The sequence below is a fragment of the Monodelphis domestica genome, chromosome 1 (genome assembly GCF_027887165.1).
Source record: "Monodelphis domestica isolate mMonDom1 chromosome 1, mMonDom1.pri, whole genome shotgun sequence".
Lineage (NCBI taxonomy): Eukaryota > Metazoa > Chordata > Mammalia > Didelphimorphia > Didelphidae > Monodelphis > Monodelphis domestica.
In genome coordinates, this window is record NC_077227.1 from 295431792 (window position 1) to 295449109 (window position 17318).

At 34.0% G+C, this 17318-nt stretch overlaps 1 protein-coding gene across 3 annotated transcripts in view; it reads right to left on the minus strand.

Annotated features, from left to right (window-relative positions):
- The window catches only part of NIN (ninein), a 191993-nt gene that overhangs the window by 152099 nt on the left and 22576 nt on the right, over window positions 1-17318 (minus strand). For 2 of the 3 annotated variants that reach the window (XM_007473222.2, XM_001363383.4), the window contains exon 2: window positions 5903-6106. The exons of the other annotated variant lie outside the window; for it this stretch is intronic. In XM_007473222.2, coding sequence (XP_007473284.2) covers window positions 5903-6085 — 183 coding nt within the window. In that variant the 5' untranslated portion in view covers window positions 6086-6106. The remainder of the gene's footprint in view (window positions 1-5902; window positions 6107-17318) is intronic. 3 annotated transcript variants of the gene reach the window in all.

A 17318-nucleotide genomic window follows, 5' to 3' on the forward strand; every position in this document is an offset into this window, starting at 1 on the left:
ATTTTTAAAAAATTTAAGAGGACTACTAATATTTATATCACACAAATTATTCTCTAACATTGAGAAAAGAAACATTTTATCAATCTCCTTTTGTGAAATAAATATAGCCCTAATATATATATATATATATATATATATATATATATATATATATATATATATATATATATATATATATATATACCAAGGAAGGATAAAGTGAAGGGAATAGTAGACCAATATCATTAGTGAATATTGACTGTATAAAATTAAATAATAACCTGAAAAAATATAAATACCAAAATCAATAAAACATTATTCAATTGGCATAAATGATAATTTAAACAACCAAAATACTTTTTACTGTATTAATAAATACAGATTAGAATAAGGTAAATAAAATTTTACCCAGGAAACAAACTCTGAAATGAAATCTACTAAATTCAGGGATTTGTTAAAAAAAACAAACAAACTTTTTACCATATTTACTTCAACTTTATTTTTTAATTATCTCCCTTTCCTTTATCTCTCCCTCATATATGGAGAAGCCAAAAGAAATAAAGTCTATTAAATATATATAAAAACAAATTCCACAATAGTGGGGGGGGTGAAAAGGGGGAGAGAGAGAGAGGAAGCATTACTTCTCTATCTGGAGAAGGATAATCTCATGAGTTCTTTGGAATTTTAATTGGTTTTTGGAGTGATTAGAATTCTCATGTCTTTCAGATTCATATTGTTAATTATTGTATAAATTGTTCTCTTGACTCTTCTCACTTTCATGGGTTCATACAAGACTTTTCAGGTTTTTCTGAAATCAGTCTTTTTTTATTTCTTACAGTTACAATAACATAAATACCATGAAGTGATCAGCTATTCCATAATTGATGAGCATCTCTAGTCCTTGACAACCATGAAAAGAACTCATATCTAGCTAGCTAGCTGTCTGGCTGTTGTAAAAGTTAAATTTAGTCTCTACTGATAAAAGTATTATATTTCATGAGGCTTATTAAGAAATCAAGGAAATAAGAAAATACAAAATAAGAAAAGCAGGTGCCTAGGACTGAATAGTCCATTCACAGCCATTTACATCTTGCATGCCAGGTATGTGCTTAGACGTGTGTGCTTAGAAGCTGAAGAAGAAGAGGCTCTTGGGAGGCAGAGAGCTCTTTAAATACTAAATTGTGTTCTCGCACTCAGGTGAGATTATAGGGAATTCTGGGAAGTACCAAGGACTTCTGGGGATTGAAATCTGGGATTCAAATCTCCATTTTTACACTGTCTATCTGTCTACCTATCCTAAGCACAGGCAATTCAAGAATATAAGAAAAAGATAATCCTTGCTGTCCTGAAACTTGCAATCTAGTGGAGGAAGGCCACATACAAAAAAAATCTGGAAGGTGAGGAAGGGCACCAGTGTGAAGATGGGATTAATCTCCACCCTACTTATTCTTTAGATTTTAGCCACCAGGAATGTATATACCAGGTCTATGACTCATGTGTGCTAGTGAGTAACAAATCAGAAACAGCTGAATGCCCCCTGGGCAGTCTGAAGCCAAGTTTAAGCCACCATTGATACATGTAAAAGGGGGATGACAGGCATAGGAAGTGACACAAAGAACTACCTTTAAATCTGGTGGTCACTTCCTGTGAGGGGTGTTTGCCTTTGAACTTGGACTTGAGACCTCAGATTGCTTCCCTTTGGACGGACACAAGGTGAGTGAAAAGGGTTAACTCCCTTTCCTTGGCTTTTCTGGAGGCACTAGCCTCTGGAGAGGCTTCTCGTTTTGGAGGAGGCCTCATGGCTGAAAGCCTTGTTAAATTAATCCTCTGCCCCCTTCCCCCTTGCTGGGGCCTCTGAATCCCTGCCTGCTTTGGACCAGGCCAGAGCAGCTCTCTCTCTCTCTCTCTCTCTCTCTCTCTCTCTCTCTCTCTCTCTCTCTCTCTCTCTCTCTCTCTCTCTCTCTCTCTCATTTTCCTTTCTTTCTATTTGTAAATAAATAAAAGCCATTCTGACTTAAATTCCTGGCAACCATATTCTTAAATATTCAATCCAGCCATAATTTTTACCCCTTACACCAGGGAGTAACTGGTGTGAGTCTATCATGTTCATTGGAGTTCAACCAAGAAAAGCTGAGGATGAAAAGTGTAGAGTTACCTAGAGAGTCCAGATCCATCCTTCTATTAAAAAAAGTTCTGGGATTTTAGTGCTGTACCTCCCAGCCCTCCAATCAGAGATGACAGGGGGTTGAGTGAAAAGAAATTAAGTATCCAAAGCAGGATTAAACAGAATGATTATGAAATGCCACATGATCAACTTTATCTTGGATGAGGCATCACGTTCCTTGAAATCCAGTTCAAACAGAGCTGGTACAAAGATTTTTTTCTCTTAATTTCCTGCATCTCTTATAATCTTAACTACACTGGTTTTGGTAAACTAGATGGCACAGTGGACATAGTATTGGGTCTGAAATTAAGAAGACTCCTCTTCCTCAGGCATTTCCTCAGATGAAGACTCATGTGGTCTCAGACACTTCTTATTTGGGTAACCCGGGGCAAATCACTTAAGTCTATCTGCATCAGTTTTCTCATTTGTAAAATGAGCAAACTACTCCAGAATCTTTATGAAGGATCCAAACAGTTTTTGTCAGCTGGTAAGCTCTTGCCCTAATAGCTGGGATCTTTGAGTTTATCAAGTGCTAGATTATTGTGCCTTTTTGCTTCTGCATGTTGTGTACCTAATCTGTTCCAATGATCAACTCTTCATTTATTATCTAATCCCAAATGTTTACAATTTGGGAGTAGAGTATGAGATGAAATACTGCTATTATATCCTTTCTTCTCATTTTTTCATTAATTCCTTTGCTCTTGACCTTCTGTTCCTCCAAATGAATTTCATTTTTTTCTCCTAGTTTGATTTAGTAGTTTTATATTTTATTTGATTTGTCTCTAATATTGAGGGTTTTTAGCTCATTGTTTTTGGCCTATTCCACAGTAAGCACAATATTTTAGCTTAGTCTTTCATAAGATGATCTTGTTTCCAATGGGTTTCTTACCCTTACCCTCAAGCCATATCTTACATTTGATACTCTTTCTCCCGGTTTTGGAGTTTTGTTTTTTAGTTCCTTTTTCTTTCTTGCTTTCATCTTTTTATTTAATTCTCACCTTTTTCTTCCCTCTCAGTTAGTCAAATGTAACTCCCCTTTCTCTCTTCCACTTAAATTTGTTTTGTTCATTAGTTCTCTTTTTTTTATTTACTTCCTGTCTCAATAACAACTCATAACAAGATAGAAAGGCAAACAAGGGCTAAGTAAATGGGGTTAAGTCACTTGCCCAGAGTCATATAATTTGGAAGTTTGTGAGGACAGTTTGAACTTGAGTCCTCCTGACTCTAGGCCTAGCACTCTATCCACAGTGCTACTGAGGGCAGCCTTTGATCATTAGTTCTTATAATTTCATTTTCTTTATCTTTTACTAGAAAATTTTTTTTCCTTCATTCTGTTCATTATTTATCTCTTTCTATTATAGATTTTCAACTTTTGTTTCATGGTCCTTAAATTTATTTAGTCCTTCTTTATTCTTTGTATGGGATTAAAACTTTACAAATACCTTTATAGGTATTTTGAGTTCTCCCTTCTAAACAGTTTCTATTATTGACTTGTACATCTTGTCCTTTGGTCCCTTTTTCTGCTAAGTGAGCTGATTTAAATTAATAGGCTTGATCACAAATTATCAGAAAAGCATATATTACTAAGTAGATTAGGGGATAGAGTACTAGACAAAGTAAAAAAGTTGTGAATTCAAATCATTTCTGAGATACTTGCTAGTTGTCTGAGCCTAGGAAAGTCACTTAACCTTTCTCAGCCTCAGCTTCTTCATTTGTAAAATGAAGAGAATAAAAGTACCTACCTCATAGTATTGTTTTGAAGATCAAACAGTGAACATATGTAAGCTGATTTGCAAATCTTAAGGCACTAGATATACTAGTTATTTTTATGCAGCTAGGTAATACAAGGCATAGAATTTGGACCTGGTGTCAGAAAGACTTGAGTTCAAATCTAGCCTCAGACACTTAATAGCTATGTGATTCTGGGCATGTCATTTAAGTCTTTCTCAGCTTCCTCACCTGAAAAGGGGGGTTAATAATAGTATCTACCTGAAGGAGAGGGACAAAATTAAATAATTGTTACCCATGTTGAAAACATCAAAGTACTTTATAATCAGAATTATTATTACCACTAATGACTAACACCTGAATGACAAAATGTTAATTTGTCATTATATAAAATGTCTGCCACGGATTGGCTACACATTTACTCTAATTCTATGACAACTTGCCTAGGAAATAGAAAATTGTGGGTTTTGGTTCTAAATTCTAATATACATTAAATTAAATTAAATTTTTTAATTTTATATATACTATTAATATAAGTATTTCTACACCAAAAGACAAAATTTTTACAAGTACACTTAAAAAACTACATCCTTTTTTCCCAAAGCATCTGAGCAAAGAAAGATTTGATGCACCAATATGAAACAAGGTAATGGTTTAATAATCGAAGTTATTATTTTATTGTTTGAAAGTCATTTTTAGAATTTTGATAAAGAATAGCATATATGAATACATATGATCTTAAAAAGATGCAGTTTGGATATGAATGTGGAACAAGCAGATAATTTATGAGGATTTATAAAGGCTTTTGTTTTAAAAATAAAATTTTATTGATGAAACATGTACATTACCAAAATAAAAATCCCTGAGGATAACACACACAATATACTAATTTAAACCTGATATGTATAGTCTTAGATTGCCCTTGTAGTCCCTGGTACCATATTCAGCATTTTAATTATTCAGTGATGATTAATTGGATTTATGTTTCAATGGATGAGAAAAAAAAACTACAGAGGGTGAAAAAAAAGTTTTTCAGTTAGAGAAAGATACAACTCAATTCATATCATATGGTAAAAACCATTATTTCAATGAACTTCAGCACTCATACATAATGAGACAAGAGGAGATGGGAGGAGAAAAAAATAAATGCTTGATCATTAAAAAACATTAAATGATTTTGAATACATTGACATATGATTTACATTTCAAAGTTGATAACATTCACAGGTCAGAGAAGATCAGACATTCCTCATATTCTAACAAAACTAGAAGAGAACAAAAACCTTTCCCTTCCTGTGTATAACCTCAATGACACTGGTCCATGGGGAAAATATAACAAGTCAAACTAGGTTACTAAAATTAGTGTACATATATAGGAAAGACATTTTGATCCATTTTGAATTATACATTATGCGAAGCAATCCTTACTAACCTTCCCATCTTCATTACCTAAGATGTATGTTTAATTAAATATTACTACACAATAGAAGCAATTCACATAGGAAATAACTTTATTTCCTATTTATTTATTATTTATATTATATTGTAACATAATAACTATAATATATCCATACATGAATGTCAGTGCTCATAATGAATTTCCTCTTCTCAGAGAACATCTTGGTTCCAAAACTGACAAGTATAGTACCAGTAAAGTAGTCTATACTGAAGATTTGGGCATCCACTCCAATACTCTTTCCCTTTACCCTTGGAGAAAGTTTATTTCCTTTACATTGTGATGCTCAGAATAAACATAGCAATTGCTGATTTTTTACCTAAAACTTTAAGATTTGTGATGTATTTTATACATATTTTTATTTGATACTCACAGTAACCCTATGAGGCAAGTCCAAGGATGGTGTTACAAATGAGGAAAAGTGAATCTTATAGGGATAAAGTGATTTATAATAAACAATATTAATAAATAACATATGCATCTAGTTCTTTTATAATTGCAATACATATTACTCTCCTTTCTGCATTCAACCTCTCCCAAACCCTATTAATCCTTTGCTTCTCTTCAGATCTTACCTTGCCTAGGAGGTTGTCCTGAAATAATATTTGCTGGAGAGCTGGAATCACTTCTTCTATGTTCAGCAGCTGGCAGAGTTTTATTAGCTCCTCTTGGCCAAGAGACCCAGAACCAGTGGCATCAAAACTGTTAAACACTTCCTTGAGATGAGCTTCATGCTGATCCTGCTCTGCTCCATCCATCCCATAACCCACTGTACATATCTATACATGACAAGAGAAATAAAATAGATATATTATTTGGATACTTTAGCATCTACACTGGAATATTCTAATACAGCCATAATCATCATCAGATATATGTTTTCATTTTCCATCCAGCCTTATTATTAATCAGTCATTCAGTCACCAAGCATTTCGAAGGGACTGTTTTATGCCAGAAATAATGTTAGTCTCTGGACATACAAAGTTTCTTTCAAGGAGCTTATTAGGGAGAAAACACGTTGAGTTACAGGTATAAAACCAGCATCAATAGTCTCTCCACTAAAGTTATTGATATGATATCATAACTCTACTGTTGAAAGTAAACATAGAGATTAACTATTTAATTGTCATTCTAAAGAGACGGCTAAATGTGACAACTAAAGAGAGACTAGCAAAAACAGGATTAAGGGAAACTATTTCCTGAGAGAACTAATTTTTTCTTTTATTTTGCAAAGAAATATGAAAATAATCCTTGAGAAAAGACTTTAATTAGAATACTGAAAATAAGTATAATTTATCATGTTTCCAATAATGAGGAGCCAGCAATGATTAAAGGTTACTTTGGCTGTTATCTTTCTCATATTATATTGTAAATTATTACTGACGTTAATAAATGTAACATAATTTTATAGTTCACTTAAGCCTATAAGATTATAAAATATTATACATAAGAAATAATGAAAGGACAGCTTCCAAGAAACCTGAGAAAACTTATACGAAGGGTACAAAGCCAGGAGAACAATTTACATAACAACATTAATATTATGCAAATAAAACAATTAAAATGTTCATACTTCCTGACCCAGAGATTATACTCTAAGGCAAATACTCCAAGTAGGCCAGTAATAAAATGAAAACCTCTATATATACTAACATATTTATATATATACTTATGGTAATAAAGGACTACAAACATAATATTTATGCATCTGTTGGGGAATGTTCAAATAAGGTGACTGGTGAGTATAATAGAATATTACTGTACAGTAAGAAATAACAAATATGATTAATATAGAGAAAAGGTTTATGTGATGTATGTCTTACATTATGTAGAGTGAAGTAAGAAGAGACAAGAAAATGATATATATTAACTATAATATGTATTTTGTGTGAACTAAATATAATTTTACCCCCTCATTCCATTTAAAAATTCATTTGGGGCTGGTATCAGACCAACTCTTTGACTAGGAACTGTTGTGGCTCCCTGAAGTGGTGCCCTGGCACACAGAAAGGGCAGGCAAAAGATATACTAAGCAATAGGCTATATATTTATACACTCTACCAGAAGATAATGAATTTTAAAATAAGAAAGACCTTGGTCCCCCAGAAAAGAACAAATTGCATAATGTAATTGAGATGAATTAGCTCTCCAAGGGGTTTGTAACAAATGGGCATTATTAATAAAACACTCCTGAAGAGTTAATTTTATTTTTTTAATCCAAATTACTGAGTCATTTAATGAACATTATTTTCTCAATCAACAATTGATTTAGTATTGGCCAAATTAAGTAATATAGTTGTAAAAATGGAGATTTGAATACAGGACTCCAATCCCCAGGAGTCCTTGCTAGCTCCCAGAATGCTCTCTAATCCCACTGAGATTTCCACCTGGGTGAGGTCAAAAATCTCTATTTAACCTGGCTGTGAAGGCTACTGGGTCTCTTTTCCTACTTCTGCTTCCGAGCACACGTGGCTCTCCACTTAGCAGGCAAGATGTGAATAGGCTCTCTGGGCCTAGCATGTGCCTTTCTTACTTGTATTTTCCTAAATTCCTTATCTTAAAAAAACCTCTAAAAATATACTTCTAGAGAGAAACTAGTTTCTATCTGCCTCAGTTCCCCCTAAATTTTAATCATAACAGTTGAATTTTAACTGTTACACAGTGAAAAGGACCCCATAAAACTGACATAACAAGCAAACAATTAAATGGATTTTGTTGAGAATTAGTCATTCAGTTTGGTCAATCAAAATGATATATTATGGAGCATTATTTTATAACAGATATTTAATTGTATTAAGTCACTATGCTTTTGATAGTAATACTGGGGAATGAAGGCTATTGTAAGGCTTTTCAACCATTCTAATTAAAGGTTTACATTATCATCTAAAATCAAGGTTTAAAAAACTCTGGTTTGTATTAGATGATTTATGGAATGGCTCCTTGGAAATCCTATATTATAAGATAATTTCTTGAATTGTGATGGCATACTATTGTGCCATAAAAAAAAAAAGAGGTTAATTTTGGAAAAAAATTGAAAGATCTACATGAAATTATTGAGAATGGAATGGGCATAACCAAGAGGACATTATATATATATATCAACAGAATTGTTGCTTAAAGAATGAATTCTGTATGATTACTTCCAAAGAAAGAACTGATAGAAATAAGTAAGATATGGTATTGTAATATATATATATATATATATATATATATATATATATATATATGTGTGTGTGTGTGTGTGTGTGTGTGTGTGTATATATGTGTATATATATATTTTTTTTATTTTGTCAAAATATGCCTTCTCTAATGTAGAGAGGGGAGGGAGGAGTGAAATGGGTATTTTAATGAAACAAACAAAATTTTTAAAATAATAAAATTTAAAAAGAATAAAAAGATAAAATTATCATAAAAATGTAAAAATTTTAAATTATAAAGAATAAATATGGCTTGAAATATATGAAAAGACACCTTCACCTTAGTTCTTGGAAGAATGTGAAGGATCACAAGTTTGGTACATTTTATATATTTTGATACACAGATTAATTATGGTGATTTTTTTTCCTTTTCTTTTTTGTTCTCTTTAAAAAAGATACTGTTTGTTATAGAATATGGCTCCCTTGGGAAGGTGAGGAAAGGATAATGAGAAAAATCATGATTAAAAAAAACAAAACTGATCCCTAAAATACAGAATAACAAAATTGAAGAGGCAATAAAAAAGAAATCCTACTTCAAATAACTACAAAATACATGAAGAATTTGTGGCTTAATCTATCAAACAGTTATCTGGATTCAATTGCCATCTGTTCCTTAAAAAACAAACAAACAAAAAGAATTAAATAGTTGGAGGAATGCTATGTTCATGCCTGCTTTGTGCCAATAAAATAAAAAATGATTACTACCAAAGTTAATTTACAATTTTAAAGCTACACTAATAAAATGATCAAAGGGATACTTTTCATGATTTGATAAAATGGTAACAAGAGGGAAAGAAATAAAAAAAGCCAGAATATCAGGGAAATTAAGAGAAAGAGAGACGTAAGATTATAAAGAAATCATTATCAAAACCATCTGTTGTTACTATATAAAAAGTGAATAATTTTGATTACATTAAATTTAAAAGATTTTGCCAAAACAAAACCAATGCAACCAGGGTTAAAAAGAACACACACACACAAACTGGGAAATTTTCTGATAAATATCTCTGATAAAATATTAATTCTCAAATTACAGAGAAATGAGTTAAATTTCTAAGAATAGGGGACAGCTGGGTAGCTCAGTGGATTGAAAGCCAGGCCTAGAGATACAAAGTGCTAGGTTCAAATCTGGCCTCAGATACTACTCAGCTGTGTGACCCTGGGCAAATCACTAACCCCCATTGCCTAGCCCATACCACTCTTCTGCATTGAAACCAATACACGGTATTGAATCCAAGATGGAAGGTAAGGATTAAAAAAAATTTTTAATAGAAATATAAGTCATCTTCCAATTGCAAAATGGTCAAAAGAGGTGAACAGGCAGTTTTCAATAGAAATCAAAGGTATTAAAGGCATACGAGGAAATGCTCTAAATCACTAGTAATTAGAAAAATGCAAACTGAAGCAACTCTAAGTACTACCTAAAATTGAATGACTGGACAAGATATGGTACATGATTGTGATGGAATGCTATTGCATATAAGAAATTATCTGAATGCTTTTAGGAAAACCTGGAAAGATTCACATGAATTGATACAAAGTGAAATCAGCAGAACCAGAAGATTATATACATTGACCAGTACTTTTTCAATTTTATTTGTTTTTTTCAAAGTACCAGCTTCTGGTCTTATTTATTAAATCAATAGTTCTTTGACTTTCAATTTTATTAATTTCTCCTTTGATTTTTGCAATCTCTAATTTAGTCTTCATCTGAGGATTTTTTAAACATTATTTTATTTGGTCATTTCCAAACATTATTCATTGGAAACAAAGATCATTTTCTTTTCTTCCCTCCCCCACCTCCCACCACTTCTCCCATAGCCGACGCACAATTCCACTGGGTATCACATGTGTTCTTGATTCGAACCCATTTCCATGTTGTTGGTATTTGCATAAGAGTGTTCATTTTGAGTCTCTCCTCAGTCGTCATCTGAGGATTTTTAATTTGTTCATTTTCTAGTTTTTTAATTTGCATGCCCAATTCATTGACTACTGCCCTACCTAATTTGTTAATATATGAATTCAAGAATATAAATTTCCCCCGAGTACTGCTTTGGCTGCATCCCATAGATTTTGAAAGGATGTTTCATCATTGTCATTTTCTTCAATGAAATTATTAATAGTTTCTATGACTTGTTCATTAACTAACCAATTTTGGAGAATAGTATTATTTAATTTCTTTATTTGCCTCTCCATGTACCCTTACTAATTATTAGTTTCATTGCATTGTGATCTGAGAAGGTTGCATTTATTACTTCTGCTCTTTTGAACTTGTTTGCAATGTTTTTATGCCCTAGTACATGGTCAATCTTTGTTAATGTACCATGTGCTGCTGAAAAGGTCTATTCCTTTTTGCCCCTTTTTATTTTCCTCCACATATCTATTAACTCTAATTTTTCTAAGATTTCATTCACTTCTCTTACCTCTTTCTTATTTCTTTTTTGCTTTGATTTATCTAGTTCTGATACAGAAAAGTTCAGATCTCCCACTAGTATAGTTTTTCTATCAATTGCATCCTTGAGATCCACTAATTTCTCCTTTAGAAATTTGGATGTTATGACATTTGGTGTATACATGTTGAGTCTTGATATTTCCTCATTGTCTATACTGCCTTTTATCAGGATGTAATTATCTTCCCTATCTCTTTTGAATAGGTCTATTTTGCCTTTGGCTTTGTCAGATATCATGATTGAGATTCCTGCCTTCTTTTTCTCCTTTGAAGCCCAATAAATTTGCCTCCATCCTCTTAATTTTACCCTATGCCTGTCTACCTTCTTTATGTGTATTTCATGTAGACAGCATATGGTTTTGGTTTCTAATCCACTCTGCTATTCACTTGAGTTTTATGGGTGAGTTCATTCCAATTACATTCAGAGTTATGATTACCAGTTGTGTATTTCCCAGCATTTTGATTTCCACTCCTAGTCCTGCCCTTTCTTCTTTCACCATTTCCTTCTACACCAGTGTTGTTTTAAATCAGTCCCCCTAATTCCCACCCTTATTTTATTTCCCTTTATACCCCCTCCCTTATTTCCCTCTTATTTTCTTTACAGTAATTTTAAAATACCCTCCACCCTCCCTTGTATTGCTTCCCTCTCCACTAGTCCATTTGTTCCCCTCTAATTCCTTATAGGGTGCAAATCAATTCTCTGTTCTAAAGTATTTAATTGTTCTTCCCTCTTCGAATACATTTCAATGCATGTAAGAATTGAGTATTTCCTATCTCCAACCTCTTTACCCTTCCAGTGTATTGATGAAACCCCCACCATGCACTTCTTTGTGACATAAATTTATCCCATTTTGTTTCTTTGCCCATTTCTCTTAGTATTAACCTCTTTAAAAAAAACACTCTAGTTGTATATATATGTGTGTGTGTGTGTGTGTGTGTGTAGATAGATAGATAGATAGATAGATAGATAGATAGATAGTCTTGGCATTGAACCCTATACAATTTGTCACTGTTCCTTCTAAGTAGAATTCTTCCAGCTACCCAGTTGATAATAATTTTTAAGAATTACCAATATCCTCTTTTCTTGTAGAGATACATATCATTTTAACTTATTGGGTCCCTTAAAAAAAAAAGGTTTTTTTTTTGTTTTTGTTTCTGTTTTTTCCCCCTTTCTTAATTACCTTTTGATAATTCTCTTGAGTTCTGTATTTGGGAATCAAATTTTCTGTTCAGGTCTGGTCTTTTCTTTACAAATGCTTGGAATTATTCTTTTTTATTAAATGACCATACTTTCCCCTGTAAGAATATAGTCAGTTTTGCTGGTTAGTTGATTCTTGGTTGTAGACCTAGTTCCCTTGCTTTCCGGAATATCATGTTCCATGCCTTTCGGTCCTTCAGTGTAGATTCAGCCAGATCCTCACTGTAGCTCCATGGTATCTGAATGACTTCTTCTTAGCAGCTTCTAATATTTTTTCCTTGGTCTGGTAGTTCTTGAATTTGGCTATAACATTCCTGGGTGCTGTAAGTTGGGGATTAGGTACAGGAGACGATCTGTGGATTCTTTCAATTTCCACTTTTCCCTCTTGTTCTAGAATGTTGTGGCAATTTTCTTGGATAATTTCCTGTAGGATGATGTCCAGGCTTTTTCTTTTGTCATGGTCTTCTGGTAGACCAATGATTCTTAAGTTGTCTGTCCTAGAATGATTTTCTAAATCTTCTGTTTTGCGAATGAGGTGCCTCATATTTTCATCAATTTTTTTCATTCTTTTGGATTTGTTTTATAGTGTACTGCTGCCTTCTGAGGCCACTTGATTCTAGTTGTTGTGTGTCTGGTTTTTAAAGCCTGAATTTCTTCCCCGGCTTTTTGGTCATCCTTCTCCTTCTGGTCTGATTTTCTTTGGAGGTCATCTTTCATCTCCTTTGCCTCATTTTCAAGCTGATTAATTTTGGCTTTCAAGACACTATTTTCTCATTTTAGTTCAAGTGCCTCTGTTTCCAGATGACTTATCTTTCTTTTTAAGTTATTTTCCCAATTGTCTTCAGCCTCATTTAATTGTGTTTTTAATTGTATTTTGAGTTCTTCCAAAGCCTGTGTCCAATTTGCTGGAGTTTCTGTGTTTTTTCTTGGTGTTCCTTGATCTTCCCCTGTTATATTTGTTCTTTGTTCATTGCCTGGATAGTGTGAATCTTAAAAACCACTCAGACTGTACTCCAGAAAGATTTGATTTAGCTATTTCCTTATTGTATCAATGAAGATACTTGGTCTAACAAAAATCAGGAATGTAGTGGTAACTTTTAAAATTACTCCACCCTAATTAGACATACTTTAGGGGAAGATAAAGTTGTAAACTCCGGTTGAACAAGGAAGGTACTTAACTCATACTTTATAGTGAAGCTAGAACCTTAAGCTAGGTCTATTTTTAGATCTAATACAAAAAGGTGTTAAGTACCTGTAAAGGTTAAATTAATCACAAAAAGGTCAAGTAACTCACAAAAGGCAAGCTTAACAAAGAAGTGTGAAGTACCTCAGAAGATATAATCTAACCAGAAAAGGTGAGAACTAAAGAGTGGTGAGAACTAAGAATGGGCAGTCCTAGAAAAAGGCATCTACTGAGATTGGTAGATGTGAAAATTTAGGAGAGGTGACATAAGAGAAAATTTCTTTAAAAGTAAGGGGTAAATCGTCCATTGGGGGAATTCAGTTCAGAGATGGTTGGTTCTGAACTCAGTTTAGGAGATTGAGTTCAGTGGAGGACTAGAACCCAGCTTGGACCGGTCTTGTGGTGAGTGATAAAAGACTGACTCCCTTGCCCTTAGGCTCAGGGAAGCCACTTTGGCCAAGGCCTTTAACGACTGCCTGGCTCAGCCTGAGCCAGAGGGCTTGGGGGCTGGGGGGGCAATATGGAGTGTCTCAGCTGATATTGGTCTGCCTTCTTTGAGGTTTTCCTCCAGCTGCCTCCACACAGCTAGTGATCAGGGCCCTGAGCCTGGCACGGCTTTGCCCACAAGGTAGTCCCTCCAGACTAGTGCCCTTGCCTACCCAGAGATTTCAGCCAGTGCTGGAGACTCAGTACTGTAGTTGGGGGAGGGGTCTTGGGACCTACCTTCTTCCTTCCCCTTAAGCTCAAGTGCTCTCAAATTCAGGATTTTCTGGGGCATGCCTTTTAAAATGTGTCCAGCAGGAGGGTTCCTTAGCTCTATCCTGTTGTCAGATTTAGTTTTCAGTCCCCTAGGAGTATTTTGTTTTTAATTGGTGAGGAAGGATTTTCAGAGGCCTGAACTTTTGCCGCCTCTACGCCACCATCTTGACCACTGACCCAGAAGATTATATAAAGTAACAGCAATATCAGCAACACAATGATCACAATGACAATTCCAAAGGTCTCATGATGAAAAATACCACCCACTTCCAGAAAAAGAACTGATGGAGTCTGAAGGCAGATTGAAGCATACTATTAACCTATATCAAATAACTTGCCACCTCAGGGAGGGTGAAAGGAGGGAGAGAAGTGAATTTGGACCTCATAATTGAAAAAACTATGTTGAAATTATCTTTGCATATAACTTGAAAATATATGTAAAATCAATTTGCAATTAGTTTAAAAATAGTGGTAGATCAATGGAACAGATTAAACCAGGAACAATCAGAAACACAACTCATTAACCAAGATTTTGATAAACCAGAGTAGAAGAGAGAAGGAAATTAAAGAAAACAACATCCAATTTTAAAATGTGTCTATATACATATTCATATTATAAAATACAGTGGCAACCATAGAAACTCAAAAGTAAAATGGATGTTCAACAAAGATTACATTTGAAGAAGAAATGAAATAAGAGATAAAAAAATAAAATCTCCCCAAGGAAAGAATTTAAAAATAAGCAACTTAAGAAGAAAAGTAGTCAACTTTTCCTAAGAAAGAAATTACTAAGAATTAGAATATACCATTCAGAAATCAATGTCTCCATGAGACAGCAAGAAATATTAAGAAAAAAGGCAAGAGATTGAAAAAAATGGAAATATAAAATTTATTATATGACTCAGTTCTCTATATATTTGAGAAATGAGGCTATTGTGAGAGACACTTACTAGTAAAATTCTCCTGCCTTGCACTCACCCAACCACCACAGCCATGTTCCTCGGGGGAAAAAGAGTGAGGGCAGAGCTATACAAAACTTATATCTTCCTTACTAAAGTAGATACATAGATACGTAACTGGGATACTGGGAAAGAGAGTACCTGGGGAGCAAAATTCTATCCATACACTAGCCATTACTAGTCTTCTGCCTTGGAACCAATACACAGGATTGATTCTAAGATGGAAGGGTGAGGGTGTTGGGGGTGAATAGAGAGGGGGGAGGGGGGCCAAGGAGGAAGAGGAGCAGGAGAAGGAGGAGAAAAGAAAAATAAAGAAAGGATGAAGGGCATGGCTTCAGAAAACCATGGAAATAATAATTACAAAGTAAAGTTAGTAAAACTAGGAGAATATTATACACAGTTAACAGTTAAATTGTAGTGATAATCAACTGTGAAAGATTTAGCTACTCTGATCATTATCATATATTGTTCTTATTCTAACAGGAAAAAAGAAATGTCTCTTCAGAATCTTAACATCTAAAAATATTGAGGAAGATAAGAAAAGCAGAGCTAGGGAGACTGGTTCAGTTCTGACAAAATGAAAAAAGGAAATAGAAAAAATATGAGAGTAGGAAGAAAGAATTCTCTAATTCTCATTATAGATAAGGGTAAGAAGAATACAGAAATATAAAAGAAGGGACGTATCAGATGAACCTCACCTTTTCTTTTGCTTTTTAAAAATATTTTATTTACCCAATTACACATAATAATAATTTTCTACATATATTTTCTGAAATTTTAAAATCCAAATTGTCTCCCTTCTACCTTTCCCTCCCCTATTCCATATACCTTCCTTCCCCGATTCCATATATGGTATAACATTTAAAATTAGTTTTTTTGCTAAAAGTATTATATTTTTATGATGTTTATTAAAGTTTAAGAAATAAAGAAAATACAAAATAAGAAAGAGCACGTGCAACCTACATCTTGCCTGCCTGGTAGAGAGATTCATGTGCTTAGAAGCAGAAGCAGGGAGAAAACCCAAGTAGGCAGAGAGTCAGTTTAAATACAAATTGTATTCTTGCACTCAGGTGAGGACTCAAGGTGATATTATAGGGAATTCTGGGAACTACCAAGGACTTCTGGGAATTGAAGTCTGGGGTTCAAATCTCGATTTTACATCCCCCCCATTCGATCGTTATTGGGAAGTTTCCCCAAAAAGGATCATGAAAACATAATCAACTTAAAGATTACAATAATTTGAGGATAAGAGGAAAAAAGAACAAAACTAATAATTGCTAGACACACTGACAAAAAAAAAAAACCAGTTAGGGGGCATGAAAGTATAGATACAAATAAATGTTCAATCAACCACACCCAAAATTCATTCTTGATCTTCTCGTGCAGCTTGTGGTCTGGAGGCATCTTCATGGTGTCTTCTCCAAACAGTTCAGTTTCTGGATTGGAGAGGTAGCATGGTTCTTAACCTAAAATTCTTCTCAAAAGGAATTTAAACTTTGCAATTTGAAATAATAATATTTTTACATTCCCTCCTTGAAGAGGGTGATTGAAAAACACAGGATCACTTAGGTATGCATGGCTGAGTTATGAGGTATATGAATCAATTGGCAAAAAGTAACAGGTCCTTGAATCAGGGCCCAATTAAAATGATCTTAGCAAGTAAGCATTTACCCAGTCAGTAGCCAGGACTACAGAAAGTTTGCCACACTAAGAAAGACAGAAAAGGGACTAAATTATAGGAGCCAAGTTAGCAGCCAAGTTTGGGATACTTGTCTGTAAGTATTTTCACAAAGAATGTGGATACAAGGAACACCTACATCTTAACGTATGTTAAGCGTCACAACCTTAAGTCTTCACACTAGGTTCAAGTCCTTTGTATTGGCTTAGAAGTGCATCAATCTTTAGTGCCATACCCATTGAACTACCAAAATACTTCTTCACTGATTTAGAAAAAACCATAACAAAGTTCATTTGGAAGAACAAAAGATCAAGGATATCCAGGGAAATAATGAAAAAAAACACATATGATGGGGGCCTTGCAGTCCCTGACCTTAAACTATATTACAAAGCAGCAGTCATCAAAACAATTTGGTACTGGCTAAGAAACAGAAAGGAAGATCAGTGGAATAGACTGGGGGAAAGCGACCTCAGCAAGACAGTATACGATAAACCCAAAGATCCCAGCTTTTGGGACAAAAATCCACTATTCGATAAAAACCGTTGGGAAAATTGGAAGACAGTGTGGG